Source organism: Anomaloglossus baeobatrachus, chromosome 3, assembly GCF_048569485.1.
Source record: "Anomaloglossus baeobatrachus isolate aAnoBae1 chromosome 3, aAnoBae1.hap1, whole genome shotgun sequence".
Lineage (NCBI taxonomy): Eukaryota > Metazoa > Chordata > Amphibia > Anura > Aromobatidae > Anomaloglossus > Anomaloglossus baeobatrachus.
This window is the reverse complement of record NC_134355.1, coordinates 640,748,608-640,771,164: the sequence shown is the minus strand read 5'-3', so window position 1 is coordinate 640,771,164 and position 22,557 is coordinate 640,748,608. Positions and strand designations below refer to the sequence as shown.

Sequence of the window (22,557 nt, the reverse complement as noted above, 5' to 3'; positions counted from 1 at the left end):
TGTGTGAGAGAGTGTGATCTGATGTGTGTGTGTCTGTTCCTATATGTGTGTGTGCGTGTGTGTGTTCCGCCGCTGCAGGACCTTGATGTGCTCACCTGCTCCCGGTCGGCATCTGGTGAGTATAGGTGCTATAGGTGGGGAGACAAAAGGCGCAAATAGGGTCTTACCCGATATAACCTTGAATGATGGAAAGGGAAAAAATACACTCACCTGATATGGTTGTGCCAGTCACAACTCCTTAGATCGCATGTGAGTGTCAGCGCGGTTTAAAGCAGCGGCCCCGTGAATGGCAAATATATATATACACAAAGAAGGGAAAACGGGTTTTAGCCGCGCTAAAAAACCACTGGTGCAGGATTAATAAAGAAGTTTCTTTTTTATTTCAGCATTTCCAATGCGTTTCAGAGACAAGGACCGTCTCCTTCCTCAGGGAAAAAAGAAATCATGCAACTGTCTACAGTCAGACAGTTGCATGATTTCTTTTTTCCCTGAGGAAGGAGACGGTCCTTGTCTCTGAAACGCGTTGGAAATGCTGAAATAAAAAAGAAACTTCTTTATTAATCCTGCACCAGTGGTTTTTTAGCGCGGCTAAAACCCGTTTTCCCTTCTTTGTGTATATATATATCTGGTGAGTATGACTGCGGGGTGTTCTTTTTTCTGTCTTCTCTCTTCTGGGGGTGCCCGCTGCCTATAATGAAGTGTCTTGCAGTGTCTTTAACTCTTTCACCGCTGCATGACACTTCATTATTGACCGCACCGGTGTACGCTGGTAACCATGATATAGTTACCCGATGTTTATCATGGTTACCAGCGTACACCGGCTCCGTCACGTCCCAGCATCGCAAGGTTATATCTGGGCTGGGGGAATCGGGGCTTCGTTTGAATTCAAGGGAAGGGGCGTGGCCGAGCGGTCGATGCGTGCGGAGTGTCGGGACGAGCGGCCAATCCATGCGTGGGGTGGGGCCAAGCCGAGGCGAGCGGCCAATCCGTGGGGGTGGGTGGGACCAGGCCGAGCCCGGCGGCCAATCCGAAAGTTGGCACTGTAAGGACGCAATTTTGGGGCAAGACAGACAGAATAAGGCAATTATATATAGATATGCTAGAATGATGTATATAAGGGCTCACTGGTGGTGGCCGCAGCTTATAGGCCCCAAATCTGGTGACAGGTTCCCTTTTAACAAATTAGCGCTGTAACTGGTCCTCACTATGACTCAAAGCTGACTGACCGCGGATTGACGCTCCGCACTGAGGCATCGGGATCTGATTTCTCAGCTGATGCTGCTCTCCTTGCTGACGGCAGCATTAGAGGGGCTCTCTCCGCTCTTAGGCTTTGTGCACAGGTTTTCGAGCAGTTTTGAAAAACTTCAAATCCTCCTCTAAAATGAGCATTTCTACTGCAAAAACAAGTGCACGTAGTAGGTAGTACAGCTGTGTGTGACTGTCGGTATTCCTTCTAAAGCCCGCTTTACACGTTACAATTTCTCGTGCGATCGCATTTGTGATTGCACCCGGCCCCCATCGTTTGTGCGGCACGGGCAATTTGTTGCCCGTGTCGCACAAACTCGTAAACCCCCGTCACACGCAGTTACCTCCCGGGCGATGTCGCTGTGGGCGGCGAACATCCTCTTCCTGAAGGGGGAGGGACGTTCGGCGTCACAGCGACGTCACACAGCCGCCGGCCAACAGAAGCGGAGGGGCGGAGATGAGCGGGAAGTAACATCCCGCCCACCTCCTTCCTTCCGCATTGCTGGCCGGACGCAGGTAAGCTGTGTTCTTCGTTCCCGGGGCGTCACACGTAGCGATGTGTGCTGCCTCTGGAGCGACGAACAACTTGACGTTTCGATTTTTTTTTTTTTTTTTTAAAATGAGTGACGTGTCAATGAGCAACGATAAGGTGAGTATTTCTGCTTGTTCACCGCCGCACGTTACTGTCACATACTACGATATATCAGACGATGCTGGATGTGCGTCACTAACGACGTGACCCGGACGACATCTCGTTAGATATATCGTAGCGTGTAAAGCCCGCTTTAGGCTGAGCCGGGCTCCGCACTTATACAACCAACCCCGTTATTTCCTATGGGATTCTTTATGAATCAGTTCTGAACCAGTCCAGGTTGTGTGGCGTGTTGTCCGGTTCTGGACGCCTGACCAGTACAGACTGCATCGCTCCGTGTCCGGGTCTGCACAATACTGGCTGAACACACGTGTAAAGTGAGCCTCACTGGTATCTTCCTAGTCCCATCAGTTATACCGCCATGTATGTAACACGTGTGCCTCTGATATAATGCATGGATGGTGGATGTGTTTGCGCTCTGTATTGCTGGCCGTCACTGGTCGTGCTTGGTTTCTATAAAGGTTCCTTTGTCCTCCAGCAGGTGTGTTCTCCGCCGGCCTGGCTCCAGCTGCCTTTGTGCCAAACCCTTACATCATTAGCACCGCTCACCCTGGCACAGATCCATACACCGCTGCCGGGCTCGCCGCTGCTGCAACCTTAGGTATGTGCCTGCCTGGAGGGTATCTCGTTGGCCACCAAGCTTTTATTAATGAGACGTTTAGTATTGGTCCTCCTGGTCTTCATTGAAGTCACGATTGATAAATCCTGGCTCCACTTTTTATCTGCGCAGCCTGCGGCCGTCCTTGATGAGTGATGCAGCTTTCTGTCTCTCCTCCTCAGGCCCTGCGGTCGTACCACCCCAGTATTATGGTGTTCCCTGGGGAGTCTATCCAGCCGGATTATTTCAGCAGCAAGCGGCTGCTGCCGCAGCTGCCTCCGCCGCGAACAACAACAACCAGCAGGCGGCAACACAAGCAAACCAGGGTCAGCAACAGGTAAGCAGCCGTTACAGGCCACTCTACATAGGTGGAGGCCAGTGCCTGTTGTAAGTACGGCATTCTCTGAATGCACACATTAATAATATTTACCGTATTTTTCGGATTATAAGACGCACTTTTCCTCCTAAAAATTTGGGAGGAAAATGAGGGGTGCGTCTTAAAATCCGAATGTAGTTTACCGGGGTGCGGTGAAGAGGGGTCAAAGGAGGCAGGGGTAATGCTATGCGGTGTGCTGCCCACGCTGGTTTATGCGGCGCTGTTCTGTGCATCGGGCGGCGTGGCTCTGCTCTGTGCAGAACTGCTCTGTGCGGCGTGTAGTATTCTGAAGATTTCGGCAGTCAGGGCTTCAGATAATGGCGCCTAGAGTCAGCGCGTGCAGATGGAGCTCTCAGCTCAGGCTCTAATCTGCGCACACGCCGACCCTGGCCGCCATTATTTGAAGCCCTCACCGCCGACATCTTCAGAATGGCTGGTGATTCACCATCACCAGCCCCGCCCAGCAGGGCCTCGTCGCCAGCCCCGCCCAGCAGGGCCTCGTCGCCAGCCCCGCCCAGCAGGGCCTCGTCGCCAGCCCCGCCCAGCAGGGCCTCGTCGCCAGCAGAGCACAGCACTATCAATCAGTACATTGAAGGGTTATTTTTAAGAAATCATTTCTTTACATAGGTTGTGGTCCTGCTGGTGGGATTCCCGCTAATCCGGAGTCCGGGGCTCTGAGATACTCACTGGCTGCTGCCGATGGGCTATCTCTGGGGCTCCGATAGACATCGTGTGGCACCGCTCTGTTGTAGCAGGAGTTCTCAGAGCCCCGTTTTGAAGGATCGTTGAGATTGCAACAATTGGATTCACACCAAAGAGCAAATGATCAACTGTCCAAGAGATGAGAACTTTTCACATTGTAAATAACCCTTTACGCTATGGCCATGGCATCTAGTGATGTAGCAGAGGATTGTCTCTTGAAGTGTTCTCTGCTTTACATTACACAGCAGCTAAGCCTCCTGCGTTCGGGCTGAGTGGCTATACCACACACAACCCAGAGGTGGCGCGGTCACTGAAAGCCATGTTTTTGCTAATCCTGGACAATCCCTTTTAACTCTTAGATTACAAGGTAGTAAATGTACAATGCAACGCAAGTGTCAGTCTTAAAATCTGTACATCATCAGAGCAGTGCAGATAATGGTAATGGCCGTATTTCAGGTAATGCGGGCCGCAGCCAATCAGCGGCCGCTCACTCCCAGCCAAGGACAGCAAGGACAACAGACGGACTCTCTCGCCGCTGCAAATTCTGCCCTCGCATTCGGTCAGGGTCTGGCTACCAGCATGTCAGGTAGGAGGCGTGTAATATCTGGGATGTGGGCTATACTTGTTGTAGCGCGAGGGTTGAAACCTCTGTTTTCTCTCTTCCAGGCTACCAGGTTCTTGCTCCCACTGCCTACTACGATCAGAGCGGCGCCTTGGTGGTTGGTCCCGGAGCCAGAGCGGGGCTTGCTGCCCAGGTACGCCTGGTGGCATCCACCCCGGTCCTCATCAGCCCTGCAGCAGCACAAGCCGGTATGTGGAGTGGCCGACCCATAATGTCACCATAGCGCTATGTCACCTTACCTCTTACACATAACTGGACACAGAAGGGGGAATGCTGCAGGTTTTCTGCTTTGATTTTCAGACACAAAATACAAGAGTGGATCAGATTTGCCCAAATGTCATCCACGCTACAGAAACTTTTCACCTGACCAACGGTGTGAACCATCTGCAGCAAATCCGTTCCTATATTTGTCAGATTTTCCTCTTTTATGTATTTTCCCGTGGGACGTATTTACTGCAGATGCCTCGCAGGCACATCAGCGGCATTCTGCATCACCTCTGACGTGCTGCGGGTCTGGAGCCCCCACCTCTTGTCAGTATACAGCGTGCCCACCCATATCCTGCACACCGCCATTAACTTGAGAACAGCGGCAGCTATAGGAATAGAAGTGGTGTCTAGGTATAGTAAAGTAGCCATGTGCTACGCAATGAAACCACCTATAGCACCACCTGGTGGAAAACAACGGAGTTAGCATTTTGATCTCGAAAACGGTACGAGATAGAGGAAAAAAAGTGAATTACAAAGTAGCAGGGCATCATCAATTCAATACAAATCAACACCTTGCATACAGAAATGCTAGGATATGAAACCCATGACTCCCCAAAACATTGAATGCTGGTCACACATATGGCGTTCATTTAACTTTGATGTTCAAAGTGGCCCCCGTCAGCTGCAATGCACATCTGGACTCTGGACAGCATACTGTATCTTCCTGCACGTTGTGTAATATGGTAGGTGACACGTTTGCACAAGCATCTGTGATACGTCGTCGTAGGTCCTGCAATGTTGGTGGAGGGGTCGCATACACCTGCTGCTTGATGTGACTTCACAGAAAGAAGTCCTATGGGGTCAGGTCAGGTGAGCGTGGAGGCCTCTCCACACAGCCACCATACCCAATGACTTGTAGGAAGGTCTCCATGAGGTATCGCTTCACGTCCGCAGCCTTGTGACTTTTACACTTTCTAATCATAGCATTTCTGTATGTAAGGTGTCGATTCGTATTGAATTGATGATGCCCTACAACTTTGTATTACACTTTTTTTCTCTCTCGTTCCGTTTTTGAAATAAAAATGCTAACTCCGTTGTTTTCCACCAGGCGGCGCTATAGGTGGTTTCATTGCGGAGCGCATGGCTACTTTACTATACCTAGACACCACTTCTATGCCTATAGCTGCCGCCGTTCTCAACTTAATGGCGGTGGACAGGATATGGGTGGACACGCTGTATGTTGCAGATACAATTTTGCAACTTATGCAAGATATTTCATCAAATCCTATCCACTAGTCTGGGTCCGTAAAAATGTGGATTTCTTTGTCGCTCCATTGGGAGACCCAGACAATTGGGTGTATAGCCTCTGCCTCCGGAGGCCACACAAAGTATTACACTTAAAAGTGTAAAGCCCCTCCCCTTGTGCCTATACACCCCCCCGTGAGTCACGGGCTCCTCAGTTTTTATGCTTAGTGCGAAGGAGGCACACATGCACGCATAGCTCCACAATTTAGTCAGCAGCAGCTGCTGACTATTTCGGATGGAAGAAAAGTAGGCCCATATAGGGCCCCCAGCATGCTCCCTTCTCACCCCACTCTGGTCGGCGGTGCGGTTAAGGTTGAGGTACCCATTGCGGGTACATAGGCAGGAGCCAACATGCTGTTTTCCTTCCCCATCCCCTAGGGGCTCTGGGTGAAGTGGGAGCCTAATCGGTCTCCAGACACTGGGACCGTGCTCCCTCCGCAGCCCCTGGGGAATCTGCTGGACAGGAGCTGGGTATCGTCAGGGACAAGGCCCTACTACTGTGAGGTACTCTGTGTCCCCTTGGGGACAGCGCATGGAGCGCTTGTGTCATACACGCTGCAGCACTGCTGGGTGTGTTAGTCCGCCGGGACTACCGCGCTGACCGCGCTTGTTTGCCAGCCGCGCTTATAACTTTAGTCCCCGGCTTTTGCGGCCTAGTACCGCATATTCCCGCCCCCGGGCCTGTCAGTCAGGGGAAGGGAGGGACGCTGCACTGGACGTCAGCGCTGAGGGCTGGAGCATACTTTGTATCCTCCTCCCCCCTCACTGAGCACAGTGGGACACCAGATTCCCGCACTTTCTTGGGCACGCCCACGGTCCCCTCCTCCTCACAGAACGCTGGCAGCCATTCCTGTCAGCACTTCTGAAGCTAGAGAGGAGAGACAAACGGCTCTGGGAGATCCAGGCAGGGAATCTGGTGGTCACACAACCGCTTTGGGCGGTCGGTAAGCCGCACCTGTTTCTAGGTGCTGGCCCCCCTGGGTGCCAAAGTGTATATATATATATATAGGTTTATATGGTATACATTTACTCTGTACGGTCGCACTGGTTTTTGGCTATATACCCTCCCAGATTGTACTCAGAGGAGACAACAGCATGTCGTCTGCAAATAGCAAGGGTGCCAAAGCACAGGCTTACTTTGCAACCTGTACCTCATGTGCGGCTATGCTACCTGTTGCAGATACAATTTTGCAACTTATGCAAGATATTTCATCAAATCCTATCCACTAGTCTGGGTCCGTAAAAATGTGGATTTCTCCCAAAGAAAAGCCTGTTGGGAGCGGACCTTTAACTCAAATTGACAGTAAACCCAAGATTTGCATTTTTCTTCTCGTACTATTTGAATTGTAAGATTGCTTTATATATTTATATATATATATTTATATTTCTTTTTCGCTCCTAATTGGGAGACCCAGACAGTGGGTGTATAGCTACTGCCTCTGGAGGCCGCACAAAGAACTACACTTAAAAGTGTAAGGCCCCTCCCCTTCTGGCTATACACCCTCCCGTAGGAGTACAGATTCCTCAGTTTTAGCTTTGTGCGCAGGAGGTCAGACACGCACGCATTGCTCCATTGTTTTTAGTCAGCAGCAGCTGCTGACTATGTCGGATGGAAGAAAAGAGGGTCTATACAGACTCCCAGCATGCTCCCTTCTCACCCCACTGTATGTCGGAGGTGTTTGTAAGGTTGAGGTACCCATTGCGGGTACGGCGGCAGGAGCCCACATGCTGATTCCTTCCCCATCCCTTTTTACAAGGCTCTGGGTGAAGTGGGATTTACCGGTCTCCAGGCACTGAGACCGTGCTCCATCTACAGCCCCTGGAGAAGATGCTGGATGGAGCGGAGTACATCAGGGACATGGCCCTGCTTCCTCAAGGTACTCTGTGTCCCCGTGCATTTGGCGCTCACACCACAGCATGCTGGGTGTTGTAGTGCGCCGGGGGACATCAGCGCTGCGGCGCTTGTGCCATGGCCTCATTCAGCTTCGCTGAAGCAGGCACACTTATGGGAATCGGTCGCGCCGGCCGCTGGAACTGCGGCGCGGCTGGCACTTGTAGTGCGCCGGGGACTTCAGCGCGGCCTGCGCTTTTACGGCGGCCGCGCTGATAACTAGAGTCCCCGGCTTTTGCGGCCTGCTTCCGTTCGTTCCCGCCCCCAGACCTGCCAGTCAGGAGAGGGGCGGGACGCCGGCCACTTCGAGGAATCGGTCGCGCCGGCCGCTGGGGCGGCTGGCACTTGTGGTGCGCCGGGGACTTCAGCGCGGCCCGCGCTTTTACGGCGGCCGCGCTGATAACTCGAGTCCCCGGCTTTTGCGGCCTGCTTCCGTTCGTTCCCGCCCCCAGACCTGCCAGTCAGGAGAGGGGCGGGACGCTGGCCAAGGCATCAGCGCTGAGGGCTGGAGTCTTTTTTACATACTCCAGCCCTCACAGTCGGCACAGAGGGGACACTGTTCCCGCACTTTTGTTTGGAACCTCCCACGGACCGCCCCTCTCCACAGACGCCGGCAGCCATTCCTGCTGACACGCTGAGCTGCAGAGGGGAGCCGGGGAGACCCAGACAAGGAATTCTGCGCCTCTTACCCGCTATTCAGCGGGCGGTAAGCAGCCCTCAGGGCTCACCCCCTCTTGTGACAGTAGTATTTTTAGTATTTTGTTGCTACAAATACTTTGTGTTGCATAGCGCTGGTTGCCCTTTGGCTATAGACTCTCACATTGCAGAGAGCCAGCAGCATGTCGTCCGGAAAACGCAAGGGTGCCAAGGCACAGACATTATATGCTTCCTGCACCGCATGTGGGACTTTTCTACCGGCAGGCTCCACGGACCCCCATTGTGTGCAGTGCTCGGCCCCTGCGGCACTTGCACAGTCGGGACCTCTGCTGGACGTGTCCCAGGGTGTACCACCTGTGAATGCTGTCCAGGTGACAGGAACTGAGTTTGCAGCTTTTGCTGACAGAATGTCTCTCACTATGTCACAAATTCTTGACACATTGCGAGCTAGGCCTGTACTTCAGGCCACGGACACTGTGCAATCATTGCCCCCTGGTCCCCCTCAGCTCAATTACCTCCAAGCTCCGGGACGGGCACATACACCTCAGGGTGAAGACTCTGACTCGGACGATGGCCCCGGGCAGCCTAAGCGGGCTCGCTATGACGGGCCTTCACATTCATCTCAATGGTCAGGATCCCAGCGAGATGAATCTATGGGTGATGAGGCGGACGTAACTGATCAGGATTCTGATCCTGGGACCGCTCTCAATCTAGATACACCAGATGGTGACGCCATAGTTAATGATCTTATATTTAACATCAATAAGATGTTAAATATTTCCCCACCAGCTCCTCTGGTAGAGGAGTCAGCTTCGCAGCACGAGAGAATCCATTTCAGATACCCTAAGCGTACATTAAGCACTTTTCTGGACCACGCTGACTTTAGAGACGCAATCCAGAAACCCCACGCTTATCCTGAAAGGCGTTTTCCTAAACGGCTTAAAGATACACGCTATCCTTTTCCCACTGAAGTGGTCAAGGGTTGGACCCAGTGTCCAAAAGTGGATCCTCCAATTTCCAGGCTTGCAGCTAGATCCTTGGTTGCAGTTGAAGATGGAGCGGCACTTAAAGATGCCACTGACAGGCAGATGGAGCTCTGGCTGAAATCCATCTATGAAGCGATTGGAGCGTCATTAGCGCCTTCTTTTGCGGCCGTATGGGCACTCCAAGCTATCACGGCCGGGCTTGCGCGAGTTGACTCAGTCACACGTGCCTTTGCCCCGCAGGTAGCACCATTGACCTCGCAAATGACGGCATTCGCGTCGTACGCGATTAATGCTGTTCTTGACGCTACAAGCCGCACGGCAGTGGCGTCAGCCAACTCCGTTGTTTTGCGTAGGGCCCTGTGGTTGAGACATTGGAAAGCAGATTCTCATTCCAAGAAGTGCTTAACTAATTTGCCTTTTTCTCGTGACCGATTGTTTGGAGAGCGTTTGGATGAAATCATCAAACACTCCAAGGGTAAGGACTCTTCCTTACCGCAACACAGACAAAACAAACCCCAACAGAGGAGGGGTCAGTCTGGTTATCGGTCCTTTCGAGGACCGGGCAGGTCCCAATTCGCCGCGTCAAAAAAGACTCAAAAAGACCAGAGACGCTCAGATTCTTGGAGGTCTCAGTCACGCCCAAAAAGGCCAGCCGGAGGAACCGTTGCAAGACGGCGTCCTCCTGACTTGCGGTCTCCGATTCCCACACCCGCGGTCGGTGGGAGGCTGTCCCACTTTGGCGACACTTGGCTGGCAAGCGTCAAAGACCGTTGGGTGAGAGATATTCTGTCTCACGGGTACAGGATAGAGTTCAGTTCTCGTCCGCCAACTCGTTTCTTCAGAACTTCTCCACCACCAGACCGAGCCGATGCTCTGTTGCAGGCGGTGGCCGCTCTAAAGGCGGAAGGAGTGGTGACCTCCGTCCCTCTTCAGGAACAAGGTCACGGTTTTTACTCCAATCTGTTTGTGGTCCCAAAAAAGGACGGATCGTATCGACCCGTCCTGGATCTAAAATTGCTCAACAGACACGTAAAAGTCAGGAGGTTCCGGATGGAATCCCTACGCTCCGTCATAGCCTCAATGTCTCAAGGAGATTTTCTAGCATCAATAGATATCAAAGATGCGTATCTCCACGTGCCGATTGCACCAGAGCATCAGCGTTTCCTACGCTTCGTCATACACGACGAGCACCTACAGTTCGTAGCGTTACCTTTCGGTCTGGCAACAGCCCCCCGGGTCTTCACCAAAGTCATGGCAGCAGTAGTAGCTGTTCTGCACTCGCAGGGTCACTCGGTTATCCCGTATCTAGACGACCTGCTTATAAAGGCACCCTCTCAAGAGGCATGCCAACACAGTCTGAAGGTGGCGCTAGACACTCTCCAGACTTTCGGGTGGATTATCAACTTTCCAAAGTCTCATCTAACCCCGACCCAATCTCTAACTTATCTTGGCATGGAGTTTCATACTCTATCAGCGATAGTGAGGCTTCCACTGGACAAGCAGTGCTCGCTACGGACTGGAGTGCAATCTCTCCTTCAGAGCCAGTCGCACTCACTGAGGCGCCTCATGCATTTCCTAGGAAAGATGGTAGCAGCAATGGAGGCAGTCCCGTTCGCGCAGTTTCATCTGCGCCCTCTCCAATGGGACATTCTACGCCAATGGGATGGGAAATCGACGTCCCTCGACAGGACTGTCTCCCTCTCTCAGACTGCCAAGGACTCTCTACGTTGGTGGCTTCTCCCCAACTCATTGTCACAGGGAAAGTCGTTCCTTCCCCCGTCCTGGGCAGTGGTCACGACAGATGCCAGCCTTTCAGGGTGGGGAGCGGTGTTTCTCCACCACAGGGCTCAGGGGACGTGGACTCAGGAAGAGTCCACCCTGCAGATCAATGTTCTGGAAATCAGAGCAATCTATCTTGCCCTGCGAGCCTTCCAACAATGGCTGGAAGGCAAGCAGATTCGGATTCAGTCGGACAATTCCACGGCGGTGGCGTACATCAACCACCAAGGGGGAACACGCAGCCGCCAAGCTTTTCAAGAAGTCCAGCGGATTTTGACGTGGGTGGAAAGCAGAGCGTCCACCATATCCGCAGTTCACATCCCAGGCATGGAAAACTGGGAAGCAGACTTTCTCAGTCGCCAGGGCATGGACGCAGGAGAATGGTCCCTTCACCCGGAAGTGTTTCAGCAGATCTGTTGCCGCTGGGGGACGCCGGACGTCGATCTGATGGCGTCACGGCACAACAACAAGGTCCCAGTTTTCATGGCACGGTCTCACGATCACCGAGCGCTGGCGGCAGACGCCTTGGTTCAGGATTGGTCGCAATTCCGACTCCCCTATGTGTTCCCACCTCTAGCATTGTTACCCAGAGTTCTCCGGAAAATCAAGTCCGACTGCCATCGAGCCATACTCGTCGCTCCAGATTGGCCAAGAAGGTCGTGGTACCCGGATCTGTGGCATCTCACAGTAGGCCAACCGTGGACACTACCAAACCGTCCAGATTTGCTGTCTCAAGGGCCGTTTTTCCATCTGAATTCTGCGGCCCTGAACCTGACTGTGTGGCCATTGAGTCCTGGATCCTAGCGGCCTCAGGTTTATCTCAGGGAGTTGTTGCCACAATGAGACAAGCTAGAAAACCATCCTCTGCTAAGATCTATCACAGGACGTGGAAGATTTCTTTGTCGCTCCATTGGGAGACCCAGACAATTGGGTGTATAGCTATTGCCTCTGGAGGCCACACAAAGTATTACACTTAAAAGTGTAAGGCCCCTCCCCTTCTGGCTATACACCCCCAGTGGGATCACTGGCTCACCAGTTTTGTGCTTTGTGCGAAGGAGGCAACACATCCACGCATAGCTCCACTTTTTAGTCAGCAGCAGCTGCTGACTATGTCGGATGGAAGAAAAGAGGACACATATAGTGTCCCCAGCATGCTCCCTTCTCACCCCACTGTATGTCGGAGGTGTTTGTAAGGTTGAGGTACCCATTGCGGGTACGGCGGCAGGAGCCCACATGCTGATTCCTTCCCCATCCCTTTTTACAGGGCTCTGGGTGAAGTGGGATTTACCGGTCTCCAGGCACTGAGACCGTGCTCCATCTACAGCCCCTGGAGAAGATGCTGGATGGAGCGGAGTACATCAGGGACATGGCCCTGCTTCCTCAAGGTACTCTGTGTCCCCGTGCATTTGGCGCTCACACCGCAGCATGCTGGGTGTTGTAGTGCGCCGGGGGACATCAGCGCTGCGGCGCCATGTGCCATGGCCTCATTCAGCTTCGCTGAAGCAGGCTCACTTATGGGAACTGGTCGCGCCGGCCGCGGGGACTGCGGCGCGGCTGGCACTTGTAGTGCGCCGGGGACTTCAGCGCGGCCTGCGCTTTTACGGCGGCCGCGCTGATAACTAGAGTCCCCGGCTTTTGCGGCCTGCTTCCGTTCGTTCCCGCCCCCAGACCTGCCAGTCAGGAGAGGGGCGGGACGCTGGCCACTTCCAGGAATCGGTCGCACCGGCCGCTGGCAGCGGCGCGGATGGCACTTGTAGTGCGCCGGGGACTTCAGCGCGGCCCGCGCTTTTATGGCGGCCGCGCTGATAACTAGAGTCCCCGGCTTTTGCGGCCTGCTTCCGTTCGTTCCCGCCCCCAGACCTGCCAGTCAGGAGAGGGGCGGGACGCTGGCCACTTCTATGAATCGGTCGCGCCGGCCGCTGGAACTGCGGCGCGGCTGGCACTTGTGGTGCGCCGGGGACTTCAGCGCGGCCCGCGCTTTTACGGCGGCCGCGCTGTTAACTCGAGCCCCCGGCTTCTGGGCCTAGTCTCCCTTCGTTACCGCCCACAGCCCTGACAGTCAGGGTAGGGGCGTGACGCTGCATAGAGCAGCGCTGAGAGCTGGAGTATGTTTTGCATACTCCACCCCTCTCACTGTGTGCACTGTGATTCCGGATTCCCGCACTTTCTCAGGCACGCCCACGGCTTCCTTCTCTACAAGGACGCTGGCAGCCATTAGTGTCAGTTTACGATACAGAGACAAGTGTGGAACACCCTGGCATTCTGATAGTCACACAATCGCTGTAACAGGCGTTAAGCAGCACCTGTGCTGCTAACCCCACTAGTGCAGAAGTGCACTTATGGATATGCTTGTGCTATATACATTGCACTGTTTGGTCGCACGTTGTATATACCCTCCTGGATTATGCGGAGGAGTTATCAGCATATTCTCTGTGTAAAACAAAGGTGCAGAACCACATGTTTTTCTATACAGCTGGTACAGCATGTACGGCTATACGGCCGGCAGGTTACATAGACTCCCATTATATGCACTAATGGCCAGGGGATGAGGACGGTGTCTGCAGTATTTACTGACAGTTTTTCTGAGACTATGGCTATGATACTAGAAGCCTAGCAGTCCGGACATGTCTCTCGCAATATGGGCACTGTTGAATCATTGTTCCATGGCCCCCCTCAGTGTGAATAACTAACAGCTCCGGGAATGTCACACGCATCCCAGAGTCACGGCTCTGCACGGACGTCAGTCCCAGACAGCAGTGGGCTCGCTATGAGCGGCCTCGGTTTCATCAGGGTCCTAACAGAAGGACTCGCTGTGTAATGAGGCGGAAGTAGCGGCTCAAGATTCTGATCCTGAGACCGCTCTCAATCTGGATACACCTGATTGTGACGCCATAGTAAATAATCTTATAGCGTCCATCTATAGAATGTGGGTTATTTCTCACAGCTCCTCCAGTGGAGGAGTCAGCTTCTCGTATTTTTCTGGACCACTCTGCCTTCAGAGAGGCAGTCCAGGAACACCACGCTTATCCAGATATGCGCTTCTCCAAACGGCTTAGGATACACGTTATCCCTGTCCCCTGACTTGGTCAAGGACTGGACCCAATGTCCCGAGCGGCATCCTCCAATCTCCAGGCTTGTAGCTAGATCCATAGTTGCAGTGGAAGATGGAACTGCAAACTCAAAGATGCCACTGACAGACGGATGGATCTCTGGTCGAAAGCCATCTATGAGGCTGTCGGCGTTGGCTCCTGCATTCTCTCCTTGGGGCATTCCAAGCTATTTCAGCTTGTCTTACACAGATTGACACGGTTACACGTACATCTGTGCCGCAGGTGGCATCCTTAACCTCTCAAATGTCTGCATTTGTTTCTTACGCGATTCAGCCTGGACTCTAGAATGGAAGGCAGCTCTGCTTCCAAAAAAGGTTGCCTAACGAGACTCGGGCAGGTCCCATTTTTCCTCGTCCAATGTGGACTCAAAAAGATCAGAGGAGCTAAGATTCTTAGCGGGCTCAGTCTCGCCCAAAAGAGCGACAGTCTGAAAACCCGCTTCCAAAGCGGCTTCCTCATGACTTGCGGCCTCGGTCGGTGGCAGGCTCTCCCGCCTTGGCGATATTTAGCTGCCATAGGTCAATGACCATTGAGTGTGAGACATTCGGTCTCACGGGTACAGGATAGAGCTCACTTCTCGTCCCCCAACTCGATTCTTCAGAATTCCACCTCCCGGCCGGGCCGCTGCTCTTCTGCAAACAGGGTGCACTCTATAGGCAGAAAGAGTGATGACCCCCGTTCCTCTCAGGAACAAGGTCACGGTTTGCCCCAAATTCTTTGAGGTACCTATAACAACGGGCCGCTCCGTCCCGTTCTGGATCTAAAAATGCTCAGCAAGCTCGTGGACACCAGGCGGTTCTGGATGGCTTCCCTCCGCCATGTCATCGCCTCAAGGTCCCAAGGATATTTCCTAGCATCGTTAGGCATCAAGGATGCTTATCCACACGTGCCGATTGATCCAGAGCACTAGCGTTTCTACGCTTCGTTATAGGAGACGAACACCTTCTGTTCGTAGCTCTACCTTCCGGCTAGCGACAGTCCAACTGGTCTTCGCCAAGGTCAGGGCGGCAGTAGTCACAGTCCTGCACTCTCAGGGTCACTCTGTGGTCCCGTATTTAGACGATCTACTTGTCAAGGCACTCTCTTAGGAAACATGCCAACACTGCCCGAACGTTGCGCTGGAGACTCTCTAGAGTTTTGGGTGGATCATCAACTTTTTAAAGTCAGATCCGACCCCGACCCTATCGATAACATATCTAGGCATAGAGTTTCTTACTCCCTCAGCGATAGTGAAGCTGCCGCTAGACAAACAGCATTCACTACGGGCTGCAAGCTCTTCTTTAAGAACCAGTCGCACACATTGAGACGCCTCATGCACTTCCTACGTAAGATGGTAGTAATAGAGGCAGTTCCTTTCGCGCAGTTTTACTGCGTCCACTACAATGGGACATTCTCCGCCAATGGGACAAGGAGTCGACGTCCCTCAACAGAGTCGTCGTTCTTTCTCAGGCGGCCAAGGAATCTCTACGGTGGTGGCTTCTTCTCACCTCTTGGTCAAAAAGAAGGTCCTTCCTATCCCCGTCCTGGGCGATAGTTACGACAGACGCGAGTCTATCACGGTGGGGAGCAGTTTTTCTCCACTACAGCGCTCAGGGTACGTGGACTCAGCAAGAGTCCACGCTTCAGATCAATGTTCTTGAACACAGAGCAGTGTATCTTGCCCTACAAACCTTCCAACAGCGGCTGGAAAGCAAGCATATCCGACTTCAGTCGGACAGCTCCACAGCGGTGGCATACATCAACCAGCAAGGAAGAACGCGCAACCGGCAAGCCTTCCAGGAAGTCCGGCAGGTTCTGATGTGGGTGGATGACACGGCATCCACCATATCCACAATTCACATCCCAAGTGTGGAAACTAGGAAGCTGACTTCCTAAGTCGCTGACGTGTGGCCGAAGAGTATGGTCTCCTCACCCGGACGGGTTTCAGGAGATCTGGCGCCGCTGACAGAGGCCGGACGTCGATCTAATGGCGTCACGGCACAACAACAATGTGCCAGCTTCATAGCACGGTTTCACAATCATCGAGCTCTGGCGGCAAACGCCTTAGTTCAGCATTGGTCGCAGTTCCAGCTCCCTTAGGTGCCACCTCTGGCATTGTTGCACAGAGTACTGCGCTAGATCAAGACTGACGGCGGCCGCGCCATCCTCGTCGCTACAAATTGGCCGAGGATGTTGTGGTACTTGGTTCTGTTGTGCCTCACGGTAGGCTAACCGGGGGCACTACCAGAACAATCAGACTGGCTGTCTCAAGGGCCATTCTTCCATTTGAATTCTACGGCCCCCAACCGGATGGTGTGGCATTGAGTCCTGGAACCTAGTGTCGTCAGGATTACCTCTGGACGTGGTTGCCACCATGAGACAGGCTAGCATACCAACGTCCGCCACGATTGACCACAGGACGTGGAAGATGTTCTTATCTCGGTGCTCGGCGCAGGGTGTTTCTCCCTGGCCGGTTGCATCGTCTAGGTTTCCTTCCTTCCTGCAATCTAGGTAGGAAAATGGGTTGTCGCTCAGTTCCCTTTAGGGACAAGTCTCAGCGCTATCTGTATTTTTTCAGAAACGACGACTTCCTCAGGTACGCACGTTCCTACGGGGAGTTTGTCTTCTCAGCATTCCGTACAAGCGGCCGTTAGAGCCCTGAGATCTGAACAAGGTTCTAATTGCTCTCCAGATGCCGCCTTTCGAGCCTTTGAAGGATGTCTCCCTTCCCGTTTTTCACGGGAAGTGGCCTTCTAGTAACGGTCTCGTCTCTTAGGACAGTTTCCAAGCTAGCAACGCTCTCATACAAACTCCCTTCCTGGTCCTTCACCAGGACAGGGTAGTTCTGCGTCCGGTTCCGGAATTTCTCCCTAAGGTGGTATCCCATTTTCATATCAATCAGGATATCACCTCACCTTCTTGTGTCCTCGTCCAGTCCATCAATTTCAGAAAGATTTGCATCTGTTGGTTCTGGTGAGAGCACTCAGGTTCTACTTCCCGCATGGCGCTCCTGCGCCACTCGGATGCACTCTTTGTCCTTGTCGCTGGTCGGCGTAAACAGTCGCAAGCTTCCAGATCCACCCTTGCTCGGGGGATCGAGGAACCAATTCTTGAAACCTACAGTTCTACTGGGCTTCTGGTTCTCTCAAGGCCGAAGGCCCATTCTACCAGAGCCGTGGGTGCATCCTGGGCATTACGGCACCAGGCTACGGCTCAGCAGGTGTGTCAGGCACCCACCTGGTCGAGTCTACTTACTTTTACCAAGCATTATCAGATGCATACCTACGCTTCGGCAGACGCCAGCCTAGGTAGATAAGTCATTCAGGCGGCGGTTGGCCACCTGTAGGAGAGGGCCGTTTGACAGCCCTAGCATGAGGTATTCTTTTACCCACCCAGGGATTGCTTTTGGACATCCCAATTGTCTGGGTCTCCCAATGGAGCGACAAAGAAGAAGGGAATTTTGTTTACTTACCGTAAATTCCTTTTCTTCTAGCTCCAATTGGGAGACCCAGCACCCGCCCTGTTTTCTCGGGGTTTTTCTGTTTTTTTCGGGTACACATGTTGTTCATGTAGTATGGTTCAGTTCTCCGATGTTTCCTCGGATTGAATTGGTCTTTAAACCAGTTATTGGCTTTCCTCCTTCTTGCTTTGGCACTAAAACTGGTGAGCCAGTGATCCCACTGGGGGTGTATAGCCAGAAGGGGAGGGGCCTTACACTTTTAAGTGTAATACTTTGTGTGGCCTCCAGAGGCAATAGCTATACACCCAATTGTCTGGGTCTCCCAATTGGAGCTAGAAGAAAAGGAATTTACGGTAAGTAAACAAAATTCCCTTCTTTCTTAGCGTGGTGCTTGGCTCAAGGGTTTTCTCCCTGGCCATTTGCATTGCCAATTTTTCTTTCCTTCCTGCAGTCTGGGTTGGAAAAAGGTTTGTCGCTTAGCTCGCTTAAGGGTCAAGTCTCCGCACTATCCGTATTCTTTCAGAAACGCTTGGCACGGCTTTCTAAAGTACGCACGTTTCTCCAAGGAGTTTGTCATATCGTTCCTCCTTACAGACGGCCATTAGAACCCTGGGATCTGAACAAGGTTCTCCTTGCTCTCCAGAAGCCGCCTTTCGAGCCTTTGAAAGAGGTTCCCCTTTCTCGGCTTTCACAAAAGGTAGTTTTTCTTGTGGCGGTCACGTCTCTTCGAAGAGTGTCCGAGCTAGCGGCGTTATCTTGCAAATCTCCCTTCCTGGTGTTTCACCAAGACAAGGTAGTACTGCGTCCAATTCCAGAGTTTTCTCCCAAGGTGGTTTCTTCCTTTCATCTCAATCAGGATATCACTTTGCCATCTTTGTGTCCGCATCCAGTTCACCAATTTGAAAAAGGTTTACATCTGTTGGACCTGGTGAGAGCACTCAGGATTTACATTTCTCGCACGGCGCCTCTACGCCGTTCTGATGCGCTCTTTGTCCTAGTCGCTGGTCAGCATAAGGGATCGCAAGCTTCCAAATCCACCCTGGCGCGGTGGATCAAGGAACCAATTCTTCACACATACCGTTCTGCTGGGCTTCCGATTCCATCTGGACTGAAGGCCCATTCTACCAGAGCCGTGGGTGCGTCCTGGGCATTGCGGCATCAGGCTACGGCTCAGCAAGTGTGCCAGGCGGCTACCTGGTCGAGTCTGCACACGTTTACCAAGCACTATCAAGTGCATACCTACGCTTCGGCAGATGCCAGCCTAGGTAGACAGGTCCTTCAGGCGGCGGTGGCCCACCTGTAGGAAGAGGCTGTCTGACAGCCCGTTCATGTGGTATCTTTTTACCCACCCAGGGACTGCTTTTGGACGTCCCACTGTCTGGGTCTCCCAATTAGGAGCGAAAAAGAAGAAGGGAATTTTGTTTACTTACCGTAAATTCCTTTTCTTCTAGCTCCAATTGGGAGACCCAGCACCCGCCCTATTTGTTCTTAGGGTTTCGTTTTTCGGGTGCACATGTTGTTCATGTTGTTTCTTAAGTTCTCCGATCTTGTTATCGGATTGAATTTGTTTTTGAAACTATTATTGGCTTTCCTCTTTCTTGCTTTGGTACTAAAACTGAGGAATCCGTACTCCTACGGGAGGGTGTATAGCCAGAAGGGGAGGGGCCTTACACTTTTAAGTGTAGTTCTTTGTGCGGCCTCCAGAGGCAGTAGCTATACACCCACTGTCTGGGTCTCCCAATTGGAGCTAGAAGAAAAGGAATTTACGGTAAGTAAACAAAATTCCCTTCTTCTTTGTCGCTCCTAATTGGGAGACCCAGACAATTGGGTGTATAGCTATGCCTCCGGAGGCCACACAAAGTATTACACTAAAAGTGTAAAGCCCCTCCCCTTCAGCCTATACACCCCCCGTACTGCTACGGGCTCATCAGTTTTTATGCTTTGTGCGAAGGAGGTCAGACATGCACGCATAGCTCCACAGCTTAGTCAGCAGCAGCTGCTGACTATGTCGGATGGAAGAAAAGAGGGCCCATAACAGGGCCCCCAGCATGCTCCCTTCTCACCCCACTCTTGTCGGCGGTGTTGTTAAGGTTGAGGTATCCATTGCGGGTACGGAGGCTGGAGCCCACATGCTGCTTTCCTTCCCCATCCCTCAATTAGGGCTCTGGGTGAAGTGGGATCCCATCGGTCTCCAGGCACAGGAGACCGTGCTCCATCCACAGCTCCTGAGGACCCTGCTGGATAGGAGCCGAGTATCGTTCAGGGACATGGCCCTGCTACTTGGAGGTACTCTGTGTCCCCGTGGGGACCGCGCACAGCAACACTCCAGCATTGCTGGGTGTGCTAGTGCACCGGGGACAGCAGCGCTGGCTGCATTTGTGCCACTATACACTTCAGCGTCGCTGAGTGTATTTGTGTCTTTCTTCCCGCCCCCAGCCCTGCCAGTCAGGGGAAGGGCGGGACGCTGTACAGGTCGGCAGCACTGAGGGCTGGAGCATGCTTTGCATACTCCACCCCCCTCACTCTGCACAGTGGGGCACCAGTTCCCGCACTTTTCTGGGTCACGCCCACGGCTCCCTCCTCTCCCTAGGACGCTGGCAGCCATTCCTCTCATGTGGTGCTGGCCCCACTAGTGCAGAAGTGTATTTATAGTTTATATGATTATAGTCTATACTTTACACTGTAGGGTGCACTGTTGATTTGTGGCTATATCCCCTCCTGTATTGCTCAGAGGAGACAACAGCATGTCGTCCACAAATAGCAAGGGTGCCAAGGCACAGACTTACTATGCTGCCTGTGCAGCATGTACGGCTATACTGCCGGCAGGTTCCACTGACCCTCATTGTGTGCAATGCTGGGCCCCTGTGGCACTTTCTCAGCCGGAGCCTCTGCTAAGGGTGTCCCAGGGAGAACCACCTGTTAACGCTGTCCAGGTGACAGGGACGGAGTTTGCAGTTTTTACTGAAAGACTTTCTGAGACTATGGCTAAGATATTAGAAGCCTTGCAGTCCAGGCCGGCATCTCAAGCCAGGGGCACTGTGGAATCATTGTCCCCTGGTTCCCCTCAGTGGGAACAGCAATGTCTTCCCGGGGTGTCTCATGGATCCCAGGGTGAGGTCTCTGACACGGACCGCAGCCCCAGACCGACTAAGCGAGCTCGCTATGAAATTCCCTCGACATCATCACAATGTTCAGGGTCTCAGCGAGAGGACTCTTTGTATGATGAAGCGGAGGTAGCTGATCAGGACTCTGATCCTGAAGCCGCTCTCAACCTTGATACTCCTGATGGGGACGCCATAGTGAATGATCTTATTGCGTCCATCAATGAAATGTTGAATATTTCTCCCTCAGCTCCTCCTGTGGAGGAGTCAGCTTCTCAGCAGGAGAAATTCCGTTTCAGGTTTCCCAAGCGTACAAAGAGTATGTTTCTGGACCACTCTGACTTCAGAGAGGCAGTCCAGAAACACCGAGCTTGTCCAGATAAGCGTTTTTCCAAGCGCCTTAAGGATACACGTTACCCTTTTCCCCCTGACGTGGTCAAGGGCTGGACTCAGTGTCCCAAGGTGGATCCTCCTGTCTCCAGACTGGCGGCTAGATCCATAGTTGCAGTGGAAGATGGAGCTTCACTCAAGGATGCCACTGACAGACAGATGGAGCTCTGGTTGAAATCCATCTATGAAGCTATCGGCGCGTCTTTTGCTCCAGCATTCGCAGCCGTATGGGCACTCCAAGCTATCTCAGCTGGTCAGGCGCAAATTGACGCACTCACACGTACGTCTGCGCCGCAGGTGGCGTCTATAACCTCTCAAACGTCGGCATTTGCGTCCTACGCTATTAATGCTGTCCTGGACTCTGCGACCCGTACGGCGGTTGCAGCCGTCAATTCGGTGGCAATACGCAGGGCCTTGTGGCTGCGGGAATGGAAGGCAGATTCGGCTTCCAAAAAGTGCTTAACTGGATTGCCATTTTCTGGCGACCGTTTGTTTGGTGAGAGATTGGATGAAATCATCAAACAATCCAAGGGAAAGGAAACATCCTTACCCCAGGCCAAACCAAAAACACCCCAACAGAGGAGGGGACAGTCGAGGTTTCGGTCCTTTCGGGGTACGGGCAGGTCCCAATTCTCCTCGTCCAAAAGGCCTCAGAAGGATCAGAGGAACTCCGACGCATGGCGGTCTAAATCACGCCCTAAAAAGACCGCCGGAGGTGCCGCTACCAAGGCGGCTTCCTCATGACTTACGGCCTCCTCACACCGCATCCTCGGTCGGTGGCAGGCTCTCCCGCTTTTGCGACACCTGGCTGCCACAAGTAAAAGACCGTTGGGTGAGAGACATTTTGTCTCACGGTTACAGGATAGAGTTCAGCTCTCGTCCTCCGACTCGATTCTTCAGAACATCTCTGCCTCCCGAGCGAGCCGAGGCTCTTCTGCAGGCGGTGGGCATTCTGAAGGCAGAAGGAGTGGTGGTCCCGGTTCCTCTTCAGCAACAGGGTCACGGTTTCTACTCCAACCTGTTTGTGGTTCCAAAGAAGGACGGGTCCTTCCGTCCTGTTTTGGACCTAAAACTGCTCAACAAACACGTAAGGACCAGGCGGTTCCGGATGGAATCCCTCCGCTCCGTCATCGCCTCAATGTCCCAAGGAGATTTCCTAGCATCGATCGATATCAAGGATGCTTATCTCCACGTACCAATTGCTCCAGAGCATCAGCGCTTCTTGCGCTTCGCCATAGGAGACGAACACCTTCAGTTCGCGGCACTGCCGTTCGGCCTGGCGACAGCCCCAAGGGTTTTCACCAAGGTCATGGCTACAGTAGTTGCGGTCCTCCACTCTCAGGGTCACTCAGTGATACCTTACTTAGACGATCTGCTGGTCAAGGCACCCTCTCAAGAGGCATGCCAACACAGCCTCAACGTTACTCTGGAGATTCTCCAGAGTTTCGGGTGGATCATCAATTTTCCAAAGTCAAATCTGACACCGGTCCAATCACT

The 22,557-nt window shown here is 52.9% G+C and overlaps 1 protein-coding gene across 4 annotated transcripts in view; it reads left to right on the top strand.

The window, feature by feature from the left end:
* The window catches only part of PUM2 (pumilio RNA binding family member 2), a 162,047-nt gene that overhangs the window by 52,207 nt on the left and 87,283 nt on the right, over window positions 1-22,557 (top strand). For 2 of the 4 annotated variants that reach the window (XM_075341143.1, XM_075341141.1), the window contains exons 9-12: window positions 2,379-2,498; window positions 2,678-2,832; window positions 4,030-4,159; window positions 4,240-4,383. In XM_075341143.1, the coding sequence (XP_075197258.1) occupies window positions 2,379-2,498; window positions 2,678-2,832; window positions 4,030-4,159; window positions 4,240-4,383 (549 nt within the window). Of the gene's footprint in view, window positions 1-2,375; window positions 2,499-2,677; window positions 2,833-4,029; window positions 4,160-4,239; window positions 4,384-22,557 lie in introns of all 4 variants that reach the window. The other 2 variants (XM_075341142.1, XM_075341140.1) reach the window with 1 other exon arrangement.